Below are 23602 nucleotides of genomic sequence, written 5' to 3' on the forward strand. Positions count from 1 at the left end.
TGTGTGTGTGTCAACACACTCGGCCAATAAACCTGATTCTGATTCTGAATCCGAATCCAAATCATTCTACAAACTACGCGTCCCAGAATGCAACAGAACAAAACATTGCCGCCCCTGCCCCCACCTCCACCCCCTCGACTCTCGTCACGCCTCAGCGGGGTTTCTTATGTTGAAAGGGTTCATTGTGTCGGGGACTGAATGTTGCTCGGACTCCGTGTGTTATCGTCAGAGCCTCAGGATTAACGGGACAGCAACTTCCATGGAGACAGAGCCATGCGCGCAGACGAGCCTCTAACGGAGAATGAGACATTAACGGCGCTTGATGCGGATAACGATGTCCCACTGAGACGGTGTCTGTGTCTATGATCGTTGCTTTAATATGCAAGAAGATGCGCTGCGAGGCCGAACCGTGGATAAAGAATTTCTAAAAGCACGGATTAACAATGTAGCGGATTTACAGCGCGTCTGGTCCATCGATGGAAACGTGTAGTGACCTGTGAGGGGGGAAAAATCAGGATCTGCGCATCTTTGAATACTGTATTGTGCAGCACCAGAATTCATTTTCGATTGAAAAGAAACACCAACCAGTTTATCCTCTGGTGTATGAGCCATTCTCAGTCTCATCCTCATCACCATCATCTTCGTCAAACAGAGAAACACAGCCATGGGCAACGCAGAGAGCGTGGACGCGCAGCTCACAGACTTCAGGGCGAGGAACAAGCCACCCAAACTGCCCATGCCTGACCCCGCCGAGCTTGAGGAGAGGTTCTCCATCGCTTTGGTAATGTCTGCTTGTACAATCCTGTAATTTGGGTTAGGAATCAGTAATAGAAATACCTAATAGTAACAGTGGCACAGTGGGGATTTCTAGACGGCAGACCCCCTTCCCCTCCCCTCTCCTTTTGGCCAGATCGCTTGTGAAAGCAGCACACACACACACACACACGCACACACACGCGCGCGTCTATTGTGTGCAGCTTGGCTGGATGGATATGTGATGTTTGCGGCTGCACAATAGCTACTTAGAACGGGTATTTTAGCGTCTGCGTAACTGTGTACACGGAGAAACCTGTGCGCAATCCTGCCACCCCTCACCTACCTGTGCCCGTCTATACCAGTTGTTCTGCTGATCATATTGCTTTTTATCACAATATTAGATATTCACCTTTTACACTACAAAGTACAGTATAACAGGAAACGCTGTGAACACTTATTAATGTGTCAAAAAAGGAAGAATTGTTAAGTACTCTTACTGTACATGCCATAATATTGCATAAATAGTATGTAACTAAACCACTTGTAATAATTTAATCTCGTTTTTCTATTTGTATATCGAATTTAAAAATAGACAACATACCCTAATTGCAAATGAATCATAATACAGATGTATTACACAACTGTATACTATTGTACTCATTATTTATTTACAGTAGAAATTGGATGCCAAAATTATATGGTGACACAATAATACATGCAAACAGCTATTACTGTATTTCAGAATATGGCAAGACAATTATTACTATACAGAAGTTAAGAAGCAATACTGTACTAAATCATGTCTATCTGTATGTATACTGAGGGTGGAAAAAGTAGGTGTGCCGGTTTGGGATAATGTAGAAAAAAAAGTTTGCGGACAGATCTGTTTTTAAAGCAAATAATGAGGATTAAATCTAATAAGTTCCCTCACCATAGTCTAAGGCAAACAAAGGGAAAGTGTAAGTTCAGACTTCGTATCTATAACCTAACAAACCATTTCCCTTTTCAGACAAATTGCATAGAATCAAAACCCTATATTGTACTGATGTTCCAAATTGTATATATATATATATATAGTAATTCATAATATGTTCGTAAATCACTATGTAGTTTTGTCAAAACAGCATGAAGTAAAAATAGATAAAATTCATATAATTATTGTTAATTTTTGACAAATAATTTACAATGGAGGCACAGGCTCCCCGTAACCCGAGGTAGTTCGGATAAGCGGTAGAAGATGAATGAATGAATGAATGAATGAATTTACAATGGACCCTATGCTCCTTTAAGCTGCACCCAAAATACCACAATCAAAAACTAATTTATAAATTTTTTTATGTATTGCTATTTTATCGACTGGTATAGGGTGGGAATAATATAAAAAAAAATTGTATAGATATATCCTAAATAATCAGAATCAGAATCAGGTTTATTGTGTGTTGACACACACAAGGAATTTGGTTCCAGCTGTTTGTGACTCAAAGTACAGAGTGCCCTTGTGACAAGTTTTTGGGGTAAAAATAACACTATACTATACATTTAGCTTGGACTATACAAGGCAAGACAAAACAGACTATACAAGACAATACAGACAATGTTAGACAATATATAATGAACAGTACAATTAAATAGTAATTCAAAACTGCTAAACTGATTTTTAACCACAAAACTAAATCACTTTGTGCTTGGTAGAACCGTTTTTATTCACGTTGGTGATGCTCTTCTGAACGATTATAAGAAATCCAGTTTAGATAACAAATTAATGAACAGACATCAGAATCAGATTAGAATCAGAATCAGGTTTATTGGCCAAGTGTGTTGACACACACAAGGAATTTGTTTCCGGCTGTTTGTGACTCAAAGTACAGAGTGCCCTTGTGACAAGTTTTTGGGGTGTCCTGATAGATCTGATAGATCTCATGAACTGATTAATCTGGTGTAATTAGCATAAAGAATTTCTCTTGGACAGGTTCAGAGCAGAGAAGATTAAATCAGATCTTCTAGGAACTGAACTCAGACCTGCAATCCATAAATGCTGTTTATAAGTGTTATTTTTGAGGGTGTATAAAATGGAGGGAATACAAATCCAACCTCAATGCCAAAACTTTGCATCATAAACTCTACCCCACTAAGACTGACTATAGAGTCGAATGCTCTTTGAACTCTATTAAATAAGAAGCACAGTTGTTCTGTTTTAACCAATTAATCATTTAATCATCTGTGCACCCGCCTCTTGTTCCCAAGAGAGTAGGAATGCATCAGTGCTTACATTCAGAACGGTCTGTGCTTAGTGCTCACTATGATGCTTGTTAGATTGCTTTCTCCATGTCCTGGGATAAAATAGTATGAAGCGTATGTATCCTCGGACTTTCTAATTTATGTGCTGATGTTTTATCGCTTCTTAGTCATTTCAGTTGATGCGTTATGTAAAGAAACAAACTCGTTACTGTAATAAACTATACCTTATTCCTCATCCTATGTCTTGAAAACTTCCCTGACACGAAGACACCTTCCAAAAATAAAATCTCCTCACAGAAATCTTTAACCGTATCAAAACACTTCTTTTATAATGTGTAATAGTCACTGACTTTAAGTCATTTTAGTTCAGTGTTTTTCCAAAGAAATCTATGCAAATGTGTACAAACCTCCAACAGTACAATCTGTTTTGAACCTGATTAAATCCAGGGATCGGTTATTATCATGGCTTTTATTTGTATAATGACTTCCTCATGCCCAAGTGCAGTTTAGAAAAGAAAAACAAAGTTTGCATAAATACTCGCAATACTGCACTCAGTAAGAACATATGCTAGTATAGTATTTGATTTATAACGATAGTGAAAGTAAAGGTTTTTATGTGGGTGAGGGTTGGCTTGGGTTGGACATTTAATAATTTAATATTTTTGGAAAGAGTCTAAATATGTCAGTGATTTATAACAGTCAGCAGTAAACCTGTTGGGGTTCCTGTAGATTTTATTTTTACTTATGGGAAATTCTTCATTGCTGATTTGTGTTTGTTTAGCTTCAAGAAAGAGAAAGCAACACATGCAAATGGGGAAAACAATTGCTTAAAGCTGCTATAAAATAATAGGAACTAACTTGTTTCATGGCAACAAATGCTAAATTCGAATGATTCTTTGCTGTGTTTTAAGAATAATAAAACACATTGGGATGCAGTTATTGAAAATCAATCAATTCCAGCATGCTACCATGCTACTCTGCTTCATGTTCAATAGTGTAATAGTATTTCCTATTGGATTTATTCCTTACATGTGGCCCTGCCATATGTTGATCATGAGATTAGCAGGTGCTTAATCTCAATTATTTCAAATCTGGTCAATCCATCTGGACAAACTCAATAAGTGGGTGTGAGTCTTGGCATGTTCACAATGTCTAGTCAAAGCATGACTAAAACAGACACGTGAGTGACAGATGATGGTCTCTGTATCTTGCAGAACTCTATGAACCTTCCACCAGACAAGGTGAGGCTTCTACGGCAGTACGATAACGAGAAGAAGTGGGAGCTCATCTGCGATCAGGTGAGTGACACGATCAATTTCTTAATGCTGCTAAACATCACTGCACGAGCATAACGCCTGTCCATCAGACTGGCTGGAAACGGTTTATTAATTCAAAACCGAAAAAAATGTCAGTGGAAAAGGGGAGAAAAAAAAGCAGAGATGATACTGGAGCAGAAATAATATTGTGCGTGAGAGATATCTTGAGTTAATATGTGTTTTATTGCATTTGTACTATATAAAAGCAGAGCATAAATGTAGTACAAAGTGAGCTGAGGGTCTTGAGATATGATCACTGGTTCATTTTCAAGCATGGTTTATGATGTGACAATATTTTGTTGAAAATACTTGGATCACTATCATTCTTCTTACCATTATCATTTTTAGTATGAGCAGCAGAAGTGTTAACAGTATGGACAAACCGCTTCAATTTTGAAATTAGGATAAAAACAGTTTAACTCTCTAAATTGATCTAGAAGTGCGATTATTTTGCGAATTTTTCCAAATTAGCACAGATTTACCACGGGTTTGGGCCAAGACGAGTCAATGACATTGTCACAGCGCACATTCAGCAAAAGCCCCAAACAAACATTTAAGCTGCATCCATTTGTTACTTTATTAACATTTTATAGACTGGTATAGGATGTGAAACTGGCATGACTCTATCTAAAATGAGTAAGTCTATCTAACATAATTTAATGTGAATGTTGCATCACAAATTTTGAAATGAAGTCACTTCAAAATCAAGCACTTGTGGCCACAAGCATCACAGCAAAACTACCGGAGAAACTGACAAATAAAAAAACGTCCTTCTGCAAAAACTAATGCACTATAGCTAGAATATACTGTATGCTTGTTATGTACAGTGAGTTTTAATTAGACCTCAGTTAATAAACGCTTTTACACAAACAAAAACATACTTAAAAATAGCACAAGGGTCAAAGCCCTTAATCACGAATAGTTTTAGAATATGATCGCTTAGATATTTGATGAACCAATAAAGGTAAGTGAACCTGGTGTTTGCTGACACAGTTTACATTCTGCTGGCCAACTACATATAAAAATTCTTTATTTAAAAAGCGTTATTATAAAATGTGTAATGGTTAACAGCAATCAAAGCACATAGTCAAGCCTGAAGCATGATGTCTAACTTGGATGTATTTCTTTTTTTCAGTTATTCCAACCATCAGAATAGAGAAATGTGCAATAATATGCTTAGGAACTATACTATTTATATATTCTGCTTTAAAAGTGAGTCTTTGTGTTTCTACTTCTCTCCAAATTCCCTCACTTCCCCACACTGATTGGAACTCACACTAGGAACAAATACACACCTACTGCATTTGCATACGCATGTGATGTTGCCATGGTTACACTAATGTGTGCCAGCGAGAGCATGGTCGACTTTTTTTTCTTTCTTCTTCCTGGATGTGTTTGCTGAGACGACTGAACGAATGAGATATTAATAATGCATGATCATATTTCTCTCATGAGACATGCAGGATGATGCTGGAAGGAGGAAAATAAAATTGGTGGATGCTGCCTGGGTAATATAGTGTACGGTTTAAAAGTCCAGTACCAACATCAGACATTCATATAGATTTTACTCAGATGATACCTACTGCATATGACTACGTTTAAAATTCGATTCAAGTTTATTTGTATAGCGCTTTTTACAATGGACATTGTCACAAAGCAGCTTTACAGAACATAAACATAGAACAAAAGATAAATAAAAAACAAATATTAAAATGAAATGGTAATATTTAAATTAAATAAACAATTAGCAGAAGCCTTTTAATATTAAGTATGTTTAAAATAATATAAATATAGTATATAAATATATAGAAAATAAGGCTTATGTGTTTTTATCATTCTTATTATCACTACTGATTAACCCCCCGGACACAGACGAGATCCGATTTGAGCTGATATAAAGACACTTTCTTTGTTTATTCATCTTTAAACGTTCTGTTTTTTGTAATCAAGCTTTGTAACACGCCATTTAGTCACATCTCTAATCAGACTAGAGAGCGTGAATGAAATAAGAGAAGAAAAATGTGTGTGGGAAATGGTTCCCTTTCTGGATGAGCTTCCTTCAGCTGAATAATTTACATCATGGCAAGTTAAAAGGCCACACCAAGCCACAAATATCATTTCATATCAGAAAAAAACAAACATTTTTAGTATATACTATGATATATATGCAATGTAACAATACATATATACAATAATGAATTTCCACTGTATGTAGTGCTGTGCAAAAATCCTAAAGATTTTTTTAAATGATCATTCTACTTAAAAGACAAATAAAAGTAAACAGTAATAAACAACATAAAGCCAATATTTGGAGTAACAAGCTTTTTTCTCTTAACCTTAATTGTCTCTTATGTCAAAAGTGGTTTCTTGGGTCATTTTTAGACAGATAGACAGACAGACAGACAGACAGATAGACGGACGGACGGACGGACGGATGGACAGACAGACAGACAGATAGATATACAGACAGACAGACAGATAGATAGACAGACAGACAGACAGATAGATATACAGACAGACAGATAGATAGACAGACAGACAGACAGACAGACAGACAGATAGATAGATAGATAGATAGATAGATAGATAGATAGATAGATAGATAGATAGATAGATAGATACTATATGTATACTATATGTATGTATGTATGTATAAAGTCCCTCCAAGTATATTTAAACAGCAAGGCCAATTCTTGTGTTTTTGTGATTAGTATAACTTAAATCTGTGTGTTTGTATGCAACAGGAGCGATTCCAGGTGAAGAATCCTCCTCACACGTATATCCAGAAGCTAAGAGGATTTCTCGATCCTGCTGTCACAAGAAAGGTAGGTTTTAACTAAATGATAATATTACTCTTGATATGGCAATGTTCATCGCTGATACCTTTAATACCGGCTCTAAACAACATGTGATACTTATGCAGTCACACACACAGTCAAGTTACAGTCAATACATCAACATTTATACACAAGGAAGGGTCTTCATATTCAGACACAAGTAAACACACAGCTTAAAAAAGCACTTGATCCAGCATATCAAGTCAAGTCAATAGACAGTGCAAGCATTATGTATGTTTACAGGACATTGTGCTAAAATAGAGGGTTGTAAACACAGAGGGTTCTTGCAATCATTTTACATATTCCATTTTATTATATTTCACATCATAATATATCACCTTTTTATACAAGTTTTATTATATTTACAGCCCAAAACATACATTCAGGTCCAACCTTTACTGACCCTTGACTTCACAATTGTTCACAATGCTTTAGCTGATATCATGCGAGAAAAATGGACCCAAGCCTGAGACATGCCTTATTTTTTTAATACAAGAAAAGCACAGAAATATACAGTATGCTCCAATGCAGAATTGTTGTGGCTTGCTGTGCTGTAACACTGTGCTGATATCAGCATTTAACATTTCCAACTGAGGAAACCAAAGAACCATGGATTTATCATTGTTATAGTGAGTCTGAAGTTGTCATTTTCTATGGTGACGAATGTTGTGACCTTTCAATTCTGAGATATACTTTATCATGCGTGTAAGAGAGTTAGCATGTACATTACACGTGATATAACAATGTGTGTGTGTGTGTGTGTGTGTGTGTGTAGCGTAGTGGTATGTGGTATCCTAGTGGTTAAGGCGTTGGGCTACCAATCGGAAGGTTGTGAGTTCGATTCCTATGTCCACCAAGCTGCCACTGCTGGGCCCCTGAGCAAGGCCCTTAACCCTCAATTGCTTAGTTGTATAAAAATGAGATAAAATGTAAGTCGCTCTCAATAAGGGCGTCTGCTAAATGCTGTAAATGTGCGTGGATAATATTTGTGCTCTTCTTTGTGCAGAGCTCGTACATTATTCAGTTTATTTAGCGCATGGAAGTGAGGCCTCCCACTTGAGCTCCTTGTTCAGCAAATATGCATTTGTGTGATGCCTGGTATTGTTTGCATCAATTTGCTAAAATTATAAACCTTTCCTGCAGAAATTCAGGAGGAGAGTTCAGGAATCCACCCAGGTGCTCCGTGAGCTGGAAATCTCACTCCGAACTAATCATATTGGGTGAGTTACGTGTTGTCAGACAGTCTTACTTAGGAGTTCTTTTAAAAAGCAAAGGATTGGTTTAAAGATCGCAGAGGATTGTTGTTGTTCTTTCAGCAGCTCCCTGTCCATGGTCGCCACAGTGGATCACGTGGTCCGCATAGGTTATATGCTGGATGCACTTTTAGACTAACAATCTTCAGTGGCTAGGTTAGCTCCATGCCCAGGAATCGAACCCGGGCTGCAGGATCCTGCTGCTGCAGTTTTATTTTTAATTCCATAGAACCATTAAACAGTGGTTTACAAAATATGACCAAGAATAAGTAAGGAATAAATCACTTGCTAATCATGTTCATTCTAAGTATCTTATTGTTACGAACCCGAAGCTGATTATTTTCTAATAGCAAGACATTCCAGAGTGTTTTATTCCTCAAACTGTAGCAGTTTTGATAACCAAATTAATGTCATTTAATACTTTTCATCTGTTTATAGTTTATATAGTTTATAGCAATTTCCATGAAGACGCTTTGCCAAAGTTGGACAGGAAGGAATAAAGTGGCCTGTACAGAGCCCTGATCTCAACCCCACTGAGCAAGTTTGGGATGAACTGGAACACAGACTGTAACACATTACTGATCTTGTGGCTGAATGAGTAAAAATAAATAATAATAAAACCAATAACGAAATGATTATAACTAAATCTAAATTATATGAGGGTGATGGTCAGGTGTATGCAAACATTCAGCCAACTTGTGTTTGTTATAGCAGCTGTATTCCATCGCCAGCATCTCTAGACATTTATATGACAAAAAATGCCATTTCAAGTGTTCTGAAAATCACAAACCCATCTATCCAATGAAAAACATACAGTTATAGCTTTACCTCTGACTTTAAAATAGAGTTGATACTGGTGGCTCCTTTCAAGTATGCAAAATAAACATCTACTCGCAGAAAATGTCACCATAATATAAATAATCTGTTTATGAGGAGCATATATCATTAAAGTTTTTGTGTTAGTTGCCACTATAACAAAATCACTATAGGTCTATAAAGTTGTAAATTAATCTTCTGACCAATTAAAATTGTGGCTTTAACAGCATTTTGATCTATCTCAGTTCAGTTTTGGAGCTTGTTCACATGGATGATGCACTTATTTAACCAGGAAAAAAAAAGGAGGAATATTGGACACTTCATGCATTCAGAGGTCACAGATTTGCATATGTAGTGGAAGACAAGTAGATATAAAGTGTTGACTGTATGAGAATTTTTTTAGCATGGCCGAAGACACTCTTGGGGACAAGACTTCTCACAAATGTCTTAAATTAGCCCATTTTGTGTGATTTATTTTTCAACCATTTTCTTACTTCACTTTTGAAATTAATACACAGTTTTTTAAACTAAACAAGTTCTTTCACTAAGATTCTTTTCTTCCTGTGCTCACAGGTGGGTGAGAGAGTTTCTGAATGAAGAGAATCAAGGCTTGGACGTGTTGGTGGAGTACCTATCCTTCGCACAATATGCTGTTACGTGAGTCTTTTTCTCCATATCATATTTTCATGTATCATGCTCTTCATCTATTAGCTTGGATATTAGGATTAATCTGTATTTTTTACATCATCGTTTCCCTTCTCCAGCTTTGATGGAGATGCAGCAGAAAGCGCTAGTGGAGAGGCATCTGTAGAGACCCCGTGGAGCAGATCTATAGAAGATCTACACGGAGACACCAGTCTGTCCTCACCAGTCAGCAGCAGCAGTATTCAGCGCTCCACACGACACTCCTTAAGGTAAACCAGCCACATTAAATTGTTCTTTTAATTCCTAATATTTTTACCATTTTGATTAGGAACTTAATCATACTTTGTTTTACAGGTCCAACACTCTTCCTAGCCGAAGGACTCTCAAAAATTCCCGTCTGGTTTGTAAGAAAGATGATGTGCACGTCTGTATCATGTGTCTCAGAGCCATTATGAACTACCAGGTATGTGGATTAGAAAGAACTATGAAACTTTGGTGAAAAACAGACAGATTCTATTACAAATTTAATCCTTTCCCTCACATTTTCTTTGTCTATAGTATGGCTTCAACATGGTTATGTCACATCCACATGCAGTAAATGAAATTGCTTTGAGCCTCAACATCAAAAATCCCAGGTAATCCACACTAGGCCTAATAGGCTGAATTACATTTAATATATATATATACATATATGTTTATTTCTGTATTGAAAGTTTCAAAGACACATATGACCTTTTTAAACATTTCAGTGGAAGTAGAGGGTCCAATATGGGAAAATATTGGTTGTAATATGGTCTGGTGTGAAATGGGTTTTACAGTCATTTATTCACCTTCAGTATCCTTGTCTGAGTCAAAGTTGTTTAAATTACACAATTCACAATATTATATAATGTACAGAAGATATAAAATATTGAAGTCTGTTACAAAAAAAATAAATGCTGGAGCAGGTATGATTATTGTGCTTTATGTTGTATGTGGCATGACTGGTCAAACCTTCTGCTGGAGCAGGCTGGATTGGTCAAGATTTATGTTGGGTCTGGCATGATTGGTCAAATTTTCTGCTGAAGCGAGCAGTATATGTCTTTCTGTGGGAGTGTGCTGGATTGGTCAAACTTTCTGAAGGACTGGGTGGGATTGTTCAAGCTTTCTGCTGGAGCAGTTTAAGATTAGTCATACCTTCTGCTGGACTTGGTGAGATTGGTCAAACCTTCTGCTGGACTGAGTGGGATTGATCAAGATTTCTTCTGGACTTGGTGGGATTGGTCAAAACTTCTGCTGGACTGGGTGGGATTGGGAATTTTCTCCTGTATTGTGTCAGATCATTGATCCATCTCTCTATGTTGATTAAAGTGATTACTTATGTCCTCTTTGTCTTAATGAAGTCAAATATCTGAGTAGATGAATATTGTATGCATGCTGATTTAATCAGAGTGATGACTGACTCCTTATACCCTGAATAAGCTCAATAAGACATTGGAATGAAATATGCCTGATCGTCTTTCTTCACAAAACCATTATCACTGGATCCCGTTATGGGCAAGACAACTGTCATCTTTACTGTGAACTTCAGACTTGAAGGACTGTTGCAAGGCTGGTCATTTGGGGCCAGTTCACTATGATGAAGTATATGCTGTGGTTTCTTCTCCAGCATGATAGAGACAGGAGCTAATAATTTCTGACTTGCTTGTGTCATGTATTGGACAGGACCAAAGCTTTGGTTCTGGAGCTTCTGGCTGCAGTGTGTCTTGTGAGAGGAGGGCATGAGATCATCCTTGCAGCCTTTGACCATTTCAAAGAGGTACTTGAGCTTCTGACTTTAGTCACACCAGTTCAGATAGTTTTTAACTCCACTTATTAATGTAATGAGTTTTTGGGTTCGCGATTGGCTGCTAATGAGGTTTTTTTTTGATCTGAGCTCGTTTTTGGTCTTCTAGGTCTGTTCAGAGTCTCAGCGGTTTGAGAAGCTAATGGAGGATTTTAAAAATGAAGACAACAATATTGATTTCATGGTGAGTTAATGTTAGAACCCTCTAATCTTAATGGCTTTCTGTGAGCATTTGCACCATTAATGATTTGTGCCACTGCTTTGTAGGTGGCATGCATGCAGTTCATCAACATCGTTGTTCACTCTGTAGAAGACATGAATTTTCGAGTTCACCTGCAGTATGACTTCACCAAGCTTGCACTGGATGATTATCTGGAAGTAAGACACCATTAAGTCATTCAAAATTATTGCCCAATTATTGAAATGGTGATTATTTACCACAGGCATTCAGATTTAATGTTTTAGAAACATACAATTAAGGAACGTTTTTGTATTTATGCAAACTTTTATATTGTATATAATGGACATAAATTAGCAAGGTTGTTAATTATACAAGAACCAATCAATTAATAGGTATGTGATTAAACAGGTAATAGGTGTGTGATAACCTTGATATTCATAGCATAATTCACCACGGTTAATAAAACGTCTTCAACTGAGGTCTTGAAAAAATATGTTCAGCCTTAACATAAACCCATCCACTCATACTCTTACACTTTTCTGTGTGCATATAGAGACTGAAACACACAGAGAGTGATAAGCTGCAGGTACAGATCCAGGCGTACCTAGATAACCTGTTCGATGTGGGCACACTGCTGGAGGATGCTGAGACCAAAAACGCAGCGCTGGAGCGCGTGGAGGAGCTGGAGGAGAGTCTGTCACAAGTATGAAGACTTCATCTAATCTAAACACCTTCTTCACCACAGTTTTAACACAATAGATACAGTATGTGCAGCAGAATATAACAATACAACATGCACATGAATTAGGACCTAACTAGAACTGGTGAGAGGCTGCATGTATCTACAGACTGGGATAGAAAGAAATCATCCCATATGCTTCTTTCTGTCATTGTGTGTATTTTTCTTATGATCATAAGTGGTGCTGTTTGACTTGGTTCCAAATAAACCAAATATATTTAGCATTTTAACATTTATTAAATACAAAAGACATCCAGAGGTCAGATCGGTACAATGTTGTAATATTAATGAAGTTTTTATTCTTTGATGAAATCTCTGAAATGAGTTTTTCTGAAATTAACCCTGTTATTGCCATCTGTGATTTTTCTCTTGCTAGATGACGGACAAGTTGCTGGACATGGAGAATGAGGCCATGTCTAAGATTGTGGAGCTGGAAAAGCAGCTGATGCAGAAGAACAAGGAGCTGGACTCCCTCCGGGTGAGGGTTTAAACGACATTTTCTCAAACCCATTTCAAACTAACCGAGTTAGAATCTATAATTCAGAAAAAAAAAATACAGTTTAGATTTGACCTAAAATCAGCCACGTGAAATAAAAGCGATGACGTGAACTGTTCTTCAAGAATATTAGAAAAAATTAATATATTAAGTGGTTATGTGTCCAAATATTTCCCAAAAGTTTGGTAATGATTAAGAGAAAGTATTTTTGATATCAGTTCTGTCAGTTCTAGAAAAAAAAAAGACTTGTATCAGAAAGATAGAACTTAAACCTCATCCGAATTGAGCAACATTTTAGAGAATAAGTAGATAATGTTTGTTTACTATGATGCAGGCTTTGTACAGGGACGCCAGCTCTCAGGTGCACTCACTCCGGCGTATGGTGCGTGAGAAGGATGAAGCCATCCAGAAGCAGACCAGGCTGGAGAAGAAGATTCACGAGCTTGAGCGACGTGGTAGTCTGCAGATCCAGGTGAGAGGAGAGGGAGATGGTGAGGGAGAAACGTCCCCTCTGCCCTCTCCTCCTCAGCCCATGCCTCTCTCACCATGCCCTGATGCCATGGTCCAGGCTGGTACAGGTGCCAGCAGCTCGTATGCTTCTACGTCACAAACTGGAACCCTGAGGAAGATAGCCACTCCTCCTCCACCACCACCACCGCCTCCTCCACCACCACCAATGCCTGACTCCTCCTGTGAGTAAAACATGTCGGCCAAATAAGCTAAATTGTTTTTTCGGTTTGTTTGTTTGTTTGTTTGTGTGTGTGTGTGTGTGTGTGTGTTTATATTTCAATAAAAGCAAAACATGTACATATAAAATGTACAGTATATTTAGTTTATTTTTAAAGAACATTAACAAACATTATATTATCTTTGAACACAGCTTTAATGTTTTTATTAGACATCATAAATGTAAATAATAGATTCTTTGCTCTGTCATGCAGTATCAGACGAACCATCAGCTGTCACTGCTGCTCCTCCTCCTCCACCACCGCCACCTCCTCCACCCCCTCCCCTTGGGCGGGCCATGGAGATGTCCACCCCACTACCCCCACCTCCTCCCCCTGTAGCCCCTCCTCTCCCTGGCTGTGGCACGCCCACAGTCATATTCAATTCTGGCCTAACAGGTATGTACTTTAGGTGGATATATCTGAATGTACTGTATAGTCTATGTAACTGTGTGTATGAGTCAAAAAATTTGGCCAAGTTTATTGATTTCTGCTTCTGCTTAATTCCTCTAGTCCGTAGCCAGTTATTTTCTTTACATTTCACGGCAAATTTCTGTTTTTGCTTGCTTGACTTTTTTGCTGTTTGTTTTACTCTCTAAACTTTTCTGCTTTTATCTACTTTTCTTTTTCTTCCTGCCCTCAAAGATGGACCAATCAAGCTCTTCTGTAGGTTTCCTCTGTTTTGGTGATCTTTGCTGTGTTTATTTTCTGTGGCCATACATTATAAATTATGTGTGTATGTGTATGTGTGTGTGTGTGTGTGTGTGTGTGTGTGTGTGTGTGTGTGTTGTCTAATTGAGTAAAAAAATTGTTTGATGATCACATCTGCATCTTTTCCCTGTTCCAGCGGTGAAAATTAAAAAGCCAATCAAGACCAAGTTCCGGATGCCGGTCTTTAATTGGGTGGCTCTGAAACCTAATCAGATCAATGGCACTGTCTTTAATGAGATTGATGATGAAAGGATTCTGGAGGTAATAAGGCATCTGGGACTTTTACCATCCTTTCACAACAGTAGTGCACAAAAGTGCTTAAATCTTATTATTACTTGTCTGGTCATGCCTTTGAAACATTTAGAGGTTTAAATTAACATGATGCTATGATACATATATCAGCTAATCCACTGGACATGTGAAGTCTAATGTGGAGTCTGGGCAGACTTTGATTGCCAGATTTTGTTGGAAACCGTATTGACTAGCTTAAATGAATGGTAGATAAATCCTGGTTAGAGATCAACTACTCCTGCAAGCAAAAACTGTGTCTGTGAAGATTCTCAGTCATCCAGGTTTGGTTATCTGAAATTTAGTCATGTCAACTGGATGTCTTTGATCGTTACCCCTGAGTACATTCTAGCAGGTTTGATTCTATGATCATACTTAACCATGAGAATAAATATGTAGTTCGTGCTTAACCATGAGTCAGAGATCTGTAACTTGAGTCATGTCAGTTGGACTTCTTTCTAGTTAGATCAAAACATTTCACTACTCATTTGAGCAGTTACTTCAGTCAGTACTTCAGAGGGAATTTGGCAAATTCTACAAATTTGTATCCACCAGGGTTAAGGATCCTTAAAGACATCCAGTTGACATGACTCAACTTTCAGATAAACACATCTGGATGACATTTTTTTGCTCAGTTTAGTCAGTCAAAAAACATCAAAAAACACTGATGGTGGTTAACCTACTGAGTCTAGTTTACACTGGACATGTTTTAATTTAAAAAAAAAAGTGACAGCCCATTCACATAGGATTGTATTATATGTAATTGTCATGCTTCCATTTACCTGTAACTGGCAGGATCTGAATGTGGATGAGTTTGAGGAGATGTTTAAGACCAAAGCCCAGGGTCCTTCAGTGGATATGACCTTGAGCAAGCAGAAAGCTCCACAGAAAGGCCCCAGTAAAGTGTCACTCCTAGAGGCCAACAGGGCCAAGAACCTTGCCATCACTTTACGCAAAGCAGGAAAAAGCCCTGAGGAGATCTGCAAAGCAATTCAGTCGTGAGTATAGACCTCTGCACTTCAGTACACTTCTCCATAGGGTATTATATAAAGTACAAACAAAGGGTTATCAGAAGTCATTAGAAAATCTGTACATTCTTTTAATATTTTTGCTGGGCTGATTTGATTTGGTCAAATTTTGCAGCTACATATAGTTCACAGCCGAACCACTTCCTGTCCGTTGTCTCTCAGGTTTGACCTGCGCACCGTGCCTGTGGACTTTGCCGAGTGTCTGATGCGCTTTATGCCCACCGAAGCAGAGGTAAAGACGCTGCGGCAGTACGAGAGGGAGCGGCGACCCTTGGTGGAACTCACTGACGAGGATCGCTTCATGATGATGTTCAGCAAGATCGAACGGCTACCTCAGAGGATGACCATCATGGCCTTCATGGGCAACTTTAGTGACAGCCTGCAGATGCTCACACCGGTGAGTGATAGAGGGGGAGGTAGAGGGTAGTAATTATGTTGTGGAGAGAAGAAGGGATGGAGGGTGGGGTAGAGAATAAGGTGTTAGAAAAGAAAAAAATAATGTCCATGGATGTTATGATATGAAGTAATAGAGAGATTTTTTGGATAGGGAGATGGGGGAAAGATGGGGATGGAAAAAGGAAAAAAGTGCATGATTCAGGGTTCAGGGTTCTCATATTCAGGGTTCTGCTCTGCTCAGGTTTATTGTCTGTTCAGAGTTCTACATATCCATCTAATCTTCTTCAGGGTTTCTTTCAGTTTCTTCCCAACTCCCAAAAACATGGGTTTGCTACTCCAAACTGCCCCTAGTTGTGAATGGGTCTACACATTCTGGTGCCCTGAAATGAACTAGCATCCTGCCCACCATGTATTCTCACATCAAGAGCTCCTGGGATAAGCTCAGGACCCACCACAACCCTGACCAGTTTAAAGCAGTTACTGAAGAAATAAAAATGGGTAGTAATGTTAGACGGAGATAGACTGATGGTGAACGGAAGATTGAGAAGATTAATAGATCACATTAATGGATGGCAAATGCACAGGATTAAAACAATAGATAGGAATTCATTGGAACTGAATAAACATTACACAGTACATTGTAGCTCAATGGATAGAGGGATGGATGGAGGAAAGGATATAGGATGGCTTAATCACACAGATGGGAAAAGAGAGGATAAGTGAGTAAAGGTATTAATGATATCAAATATTAAACACAGACAGAACGATTAAACACTGCTATAATCTCTGCATGTGTAGCTGGAAAGATGGATGGGTAAAAGAGGATGGGTAGATGGTAGTGGACATGGTTATTTACGTCTACATCCTTTTTTTTTTTCAGCAACTTCATGCCATCATTGCTGCATCTGTGTCCATTAAATCCTCCCAGAAGTTGAAGAAGATCCTTGAAGTGAGTTGGACTGTTTATACAGAGACGCACTACAGAGCAATTCCTTATCTCACTTAATACAATTTTTCTCTCATATCTCTCATTTATCAGATCATTCTGGCTCTGGGGAACTACATGAACAGCAGTAAGAGAGGAGCTGTGTATGGCTTCAAGCTTCAAAGTTTAGATTTGGTGAGTCTGCAGATCAATATTAGTATTTTGTGTTTAGTGCATTTGAATCAGCCCTGTTTTGTCTTTCTGGTTCAGAGCAAATCGACTCTGAATCAAGTCAAATACAAGAAGTGAATTAAACATCTTCAAAGTAAATAATGAAATCAAACCCTGAGATGCCACGAGTGCTTGATCATAAACATCAAAATCTCCAACAACTAAAATTTAGTGCAAGGTTTTCCCAACAGAGGAAAAAACATCTGTCCTGACTAATTTGCAATAAAATTATTCATTTGTTTATACTTATTGAAAATGTCTGATATGTTGATTTTCATTCTGCTGAGCGAAAGAACCGCGAGCGTACGGGTAAAAAAAGGTTCATGACATACAGTAATTATCTGTTAACTAATTGGGTGCTGATTCTGTATTTTCTGTTCTTGGGTGAATTTCTGTATTTTAGTGTCTGTACATTTACTAGGCACCTAACACATAAACCAAATGCTTCAATAATGAATCACATTTTGTACTGTTTTTTACATCCTCTAATCAAATCTGAATCTTTTTTTTATCTCAGCTGCTGGAGACCAAGTCCACAGACAGGAAGCAGACCCTTCTGCACTACATCGCTAATGTGGTGAGGGAGAAATACGCCGTTGTGAGCATGTTCTACAATGAGCTCCATTATGTAGAGAAAGCTGCTGCTGGTAAGTGTTTTATTTATTATCACAATAATGTATGTGCAGCAGTGGAAAGAGTGTCCAGAATATGGAGCACTAAGGAAATGCACCCTGTTGCAAATGTATTACGAATAAAGATGGATATGTGTTTATATTTATTTGTTTGGTTGAAGCATTTTCATTTAGTATTAACAGTTTTAAGGTTTTCATGCTTTCGTACATTATAGAGGGAAAATAAACTAAAGAAGTATTTTATTGCAGCATTTGAATGTTTTATCCCAGCAGCATTTTGTATTCCTCTGTTTAACTGAGAGATTTACAGTACTGTGATTTTTTTTTTGCTTAGTCTCTCTGGAGAATGTTCTGCTGGACGTGAGGGAGCTGCAGAGAGGGATGGATCTGACTCGTCGTGAATACAGCATGCACGGCCACAACTCGCTGCTCAAAGACTTTATCCAGCACAACGAGAGCAGGCTGAAAAAACTACAGGATGATGCTAGAATCTCACAGGTAGAAAATAAACAAGCTTTTGAAGTTTTAAACCTACTTTTTAAACGAGGACGGTTTCAGAGTTGTAATTTAGAACCTGGGTTAATTTTTATCCAGGTTATGAAACCCGGAAATCTGCTTCAGAAATCTCTGAAGCAGAATTAGCACCACATTTGCTCTAAACAGGCAAATAAGAAATAGAGCTTGTATTACAGAGAAACTACAATCCTCTTCATCCTGAAGAGTTTCCTGTAGAGGAAAACAACTTTACTTCTAACTGAAAGCGTTGGCACTGGAGGCTCTTACCTTAAATGTTAAATAAATGTCTTCTTACAGAAAAATGGCACTATATCAAATCATTTTGCCCGTATGTTTTACTTTTTTATTGAGCAGAAAATTTTTTAATCTGTTTAGTATTAGATATAAATTGCATGTAGCATCCTCCATACAAATATGAATGAGTGAAGATACTGCAGTCAATCGTCTGACCAATCAGATTTGAGAAATAAAAAGTGCTGCGTTATAACAGGAGCCTACTCATGATGGAGAGTTGAAAAAATAAATAAATAAATAAATAAGGAGTGGAATGAGAGAGATTGATGGTGAACAGGGAGGATATGTGACAGTCAGTTGACATCATGTGTGTTCATACAGGACGCTTTCGACGAAGTTGTGAAGTATTTCGGCGAAAGCCCCAAAACAATGCCACCTTCTGTCTTCTTCCCAGTCTTTGTGCGTTTCGTTAAGGCCTACAGGGTGAGTCTGGTTTTTTATTATTCTTTTTTAATCTTGGAGACATAATGATAAATAGAATCCTAATAGGTTTTCGTGTATGTTAATGACATCTATACAATTTTATTATAAAAACTCTGTACACTAACAGTGTACATTTATTTTAATGTAATATAATCTTTTTTTAAATCAGCAGGTTGTCATCTTGGAAAACATTGCAGTTTGTACGCTAGAGAACTACAAAAAAATTAAGATGGATTAAAAAAAAAGCTTCACATAGAACTCATCTAGAATAACATTTTATTCATCTGTTTATCGCCTCTTCCTCAGCAAGCAGATGATGAGAACGAGCAGAAGAAGAAGCAGGAGCAGCTGATGATGGAGAAGCTTATGGAACAAGAGGCCATGATGGAAGAGCAGGAGGATCAGCAGGTAAACTGAACGTACTTTAAAATGTACTCTATCTTTTTTTTTTGCTTCTCATAAATCAGTGTCCAAGGCAGAGTGATTTATAAATCCTTATTTATTTATACGTTTATTTGAAACGTCCCAGTGTGTATTAGTCTTAATTCAAATTGCTGTAAACAAATATAGAAATATCTGTATAAATGAAATGCATTTTTTCATCATTTTCTTTCCCACATATTAGTCTCCATCTCATAAAGGCAAGAGGCAGCAGCAGGGGCTGATTGCCGAGCTAAGGAAGAGGCAAGGCAAGGACAGCCGCCATGTCTACGAGGGCAAAGACGGCGCCATCGAAGACATAATTACAGGTGTGGCTCAGGCACAGATTAATGCTTGGAGTCAAGAGATAAACAAATGTGCTTTTGAAAGCAGTGCACATGTACCTAGACCTCACACACAATGCATCTTGTGTGTCAGGATTAAATCCAACGAGCGATTAAGCGTACAAAAATGCAGATTTAATCATAAAAAAGATGTAAATCCAACCACATGAAGTGCTTCAGAAGGTCTGAGATGAAGTTTAGCAAATGCAAATGAACGAGAGACTTAAACATGTCTTTATTTAGCATGAGAATACAGGACAAATTACAGAAAATAACTGATATTAATGATTTTTATATGATATAATTCTAACTAGATTCCTTCCTAAATTGTATACAGTTATCTTTTTTTTATTTATTTATTTCATATACATGTATAGAATGAATTAACTACTAGTGTTAATGCATGTGAATAAAATCTTAGGATACAGGGTTAAGTGTGAATGCTTTCTAGACCTAAAATCCCCAGAGCATTAATACAGCAAGACAAGAATCAGACCACGGTGGTGGCGACAAAAAGAGGAAAACCTTTTTTGGAGGAGTCAATCAATAACAAAATCAATAACAAAAATCTCTGTATATGTAAATAATTAAATTAATTTTAAATGATACGGGTTTACGTGACCCGAGGTAGTTCGGATAAGCGGTAGAAAATGAGTGAGTGAGTAATGCGGGTTTAGGGCAAATGAACAAACCAGCCGAAAGTAGAGAGAAAAATCCAAGTTAGGAATAAACTCAGGTGTTGGAGATGTAACCTCCATTAAATTCATTCACGTTTCACATCACATCCTGTGTAATGGGACTTTTGTGGCAAATATGAACAGTTTATTGGGTAAAATACTCATAAAAAGCTTTAAGCTTGCATATATCAGTAACCTGGTACTAACCTAGTAACGTCACAGTAGTTCAGCTTCATCTTTGTGGCATATTGATGACGTTTGTTTTTTGTTTTTCAAAAGTTGAAAACCCTTTTCGTCTTTGATTAATTTGACGAACAAAACCTCTTCCAGTACATTACATTACGTCTTCCATGACCTCCATGTCCACCTTACAGTGATCATGGGAAAAAACGTATATAATGTATAATTGGCAGGTGACAGAGTTCACTTAAATTTTCTTTTTAAACAGCTTGATACTCAGAAGCAGATCATACAGATTAGGAAGTACGTGTTTATTTATTCTCCTGACTCCAATTTAAATTTTAGATGAGTATACATTGTCTAAACATGCCCTGTTGTAGGGATATTGTGAGTTAAAATTTTTTAAAAATGCCACTAAGTCTCTGTCTCCATGGTCTAGCGCCAGGGATGCAATATTAGGTGGGAATGATGTCAAACTCTCTCTCTCACCTGTCAATCAGAGACACAGTAGCCAATCACAGAGCTTGTGTATGTGAAAAAGGGCAGATAATGATTTCCTCTCAACATGTGTTAAACTGTATTGGCTACAAGATTAACTGGGAATGTACATGCCTTCTCATCTGAGTTTAGTGGGATAAAAAACAGCAGAAATCTTTGTCACGGCACGATGGAAAATGAGCAGAAACAACACCATTTACGCATACAGTTTAACCGGTAGTGTAAAGGCATGTTGTTAACACTGTACAGTCGCTTGGGAATATACACATATCATATACTGAGTAGACAGCTTGGGAATATACACAGATCCTTGAGTATCAGATATACTGACTGTATGAAAACTATCAGTTAAATCATATTTAAAATAATTGCATCTAGTTGTTGGGACACGTCTAAAAAAACAACAAAAAAAAAACACCTCGTCGTTTTCCTGTGATGTGATTGGATGTTGTTTTGCCACAGTGCTGAAGACCGTCCCCTTTACCGCACGATCAGCCAAGCGCGGCTCACGGTTCTTCTGTGACCCCACCCACTCCGAGGACTTCCATTACTAAATTAAATTCTCTCCCTCAGAAAGGTGGCTTTTCTCTCTCTCGCCCATCCTGATTTGTCCATCCTTCTTCATACCTGTCTCTTTTTTCTTATTTGTTTTTACTCATTCTGCATTATTTTGAGCATGACGTCTACAGGTTCCTTTTACTGCATGAAGCTTATTTTCCGTTCCTGGCATTTCATCTATTCATCACATGCATGCACCGATGCAAACTGTTGAATTTGTAACTACAAACCTGTCCCCTGGAGTCGTGTCAAAAATCTGAGTCAGTAACCAAGAGCTTTCAGAATAAATAAAAAAAAAAAAAAAAAAAAAGAAATTCAGGTCCAGGTACTTAGTACTGAATTTACTGAAATATCATGTTATGATCTGAATGGAGAAATAAATGAGATTTTGACAATTCCTGACCAAATTAAAACAGTTCTTGGTAATTCTTGATGACTCAGACTTTTGGACATTGTAATTTAATCCATGTTGTAGATATTTAAACATATCTGTCACTGTGTTGCCCACGCAGACCTGCGCAGTCACCCTTTCCGCCGGGCCGATGCCGTCCAAAGGAGTGGGAGAAATAGCGTTGACAGACAGAGCCTTCATCTGCTCCGAGTGGCCACCATCTGCTGAGAAGGGGGTTCAATTATTACAGAAAAAAAGAAAAAGAGGGGAGCACTCTGTTGCACCTTTCACTAGTTCCAAAGGTTAAAGTAGAAGCTAAAAAATAGTTTCATGTTCTTTTTTCTTATTAATTGCACTTGGAACTGATTCACCTGCAATGCATTTAGAAGATGACTGGAAGGCAGGAGTCATATGTCATGTCTTGTGCACTCTGCAAGTGGAAGTGGCTCTATGAACAGCTTTTTTCAGAGACTGTGGCAGACAGAGGACGGAAAGAAAGTGTCCACACACGCTCGACTACTGTGGTGTTTCGATCTCCCGTGAACAGTGTTTATGTCTGATTTGGGACACAACTGATGACGCACTTTGTTTTTTTTTTTTTTTTAAATATTCTGCCCTCGTAATGAACGATCTTGCAAAAAAGAACTGGATGGAGATTTAAGAAAGACCGGCACGAGGGAAGACAGACAGCTGGTGCTATGGAGGACAGTCTCTGTCACTGGTGCTATGGAGGACCGTCTCTATCACTGGTGCTATGGAGGACCGTCTCTATCACTGGTGCTATGGAGGACCGTCTCTATCACTGGTGCTATGGAGGACCGTCTCTATCACTGGTGCTATGGAGGACCGTCTCTATCACTGGTGCTATGGAGGTCCGTCTCTATCACTGGTGCTATGGAGGACAGTCTCCTTTACCACTGATTCACAAAATCTCTGTTTAATCCATGAAGTTCAGTGTTAAATGTATGTCGGCACACACTACTTCTCCTGCTTGGCTTCTCTCGTGATGTTCGTGAACCGTGGAAAGGACTTTTTACTTTTCTTCTTTTTAAAAGAAAAATACTGCATCGAGGAAAAAAAAAGGATCCTTTTTTAAATATACAGATATTTTGCTACAAAAAGTGAACCCCTTATTTTTTACATTGACCATCCATTGTGATATTGTAAATATTGTTGAAACAATCCGCTTCCTCTGAGATCAGTTTAATGTTATGATGTCACAATGTATTGCAGTATTATTTAGATCAGTGGTGAAACAAGTGG

General features: G+C 37.9%; 1 protein-coding gene across 3 annotated transcripts; it reads left to right on the plus strand.

Moving 5' to 3' along the window:
• Positions 1-210: 210 nt before the first annotated feature.
• Positions 211-22988, plus strand: fmnl2b (formin-like 2b). Of its 3 annotated transcripts, XM_060868637.1 has the most exons (27): positions 211-781; positions 4209-4292; positions 7055-7135; positions 8291-8367; positions 9790-9873; positions 9981-10130; positions 10216-10324; positions 10420-10496; positions 11566-11659; positions 11796-11870; positions 11954-12064; positions 12421-12570; positions 12983-13084; positions 13437-13794; positions 14044-14226; positions 14675-14799; positions 15622-15824; positions 16017-16251; positions 17131-17199; positions 17290-17370; positions 17924-18053; positions 18373-18536; positions 19170-19271; positions 19578-19679; positions 19897-20020; positions 21853-21967; positions 22461-22568. In XM_060868637.1, the coding sequence occupies exons 1-26, from the start codon at positions 665-667 to the stop codon at positions 21942-21944; spliced, it is 3279 nt and encodes a 1092-aa protein (XP_060724620.1). In that variant the 5' UTR covers positions 211-664; the 3' UTR covers positions 21945-21967; positions 22461-22568. The 3 variants fall into 3 exon arrangements, with proteins under 3 accessions (XP_060724620.1, XP_060724619.1, XP_060724621.1); XM_060868636.1 differs by lacking the exon at positions 21853-21967 and having other exon boundaries at positions 22461-22988; XM_060868638.1 differs by lacking the exon at positions 22461-22568 and having other exon boundaries at positions 21853-22182.
• Positions 22989-23602: the final 614 nt, after the last annotated feature.

Source organism: Tachysurus vachellii, chromosome 4 (assembly GCF_030014155.1).
Source record: "Tachysurus vachellii isolate PV-2020 chromosome 4, HZAU_Pvac_v1, whole genome shotgun sequence".
NCBI classification, from domain to species: domain Eukaryota; kingdom Metazoa; phylum Chordata; class Actinopteri; order Siluriformes; family Bagridae; genus Tachysurus; species Tachysurus vachellii.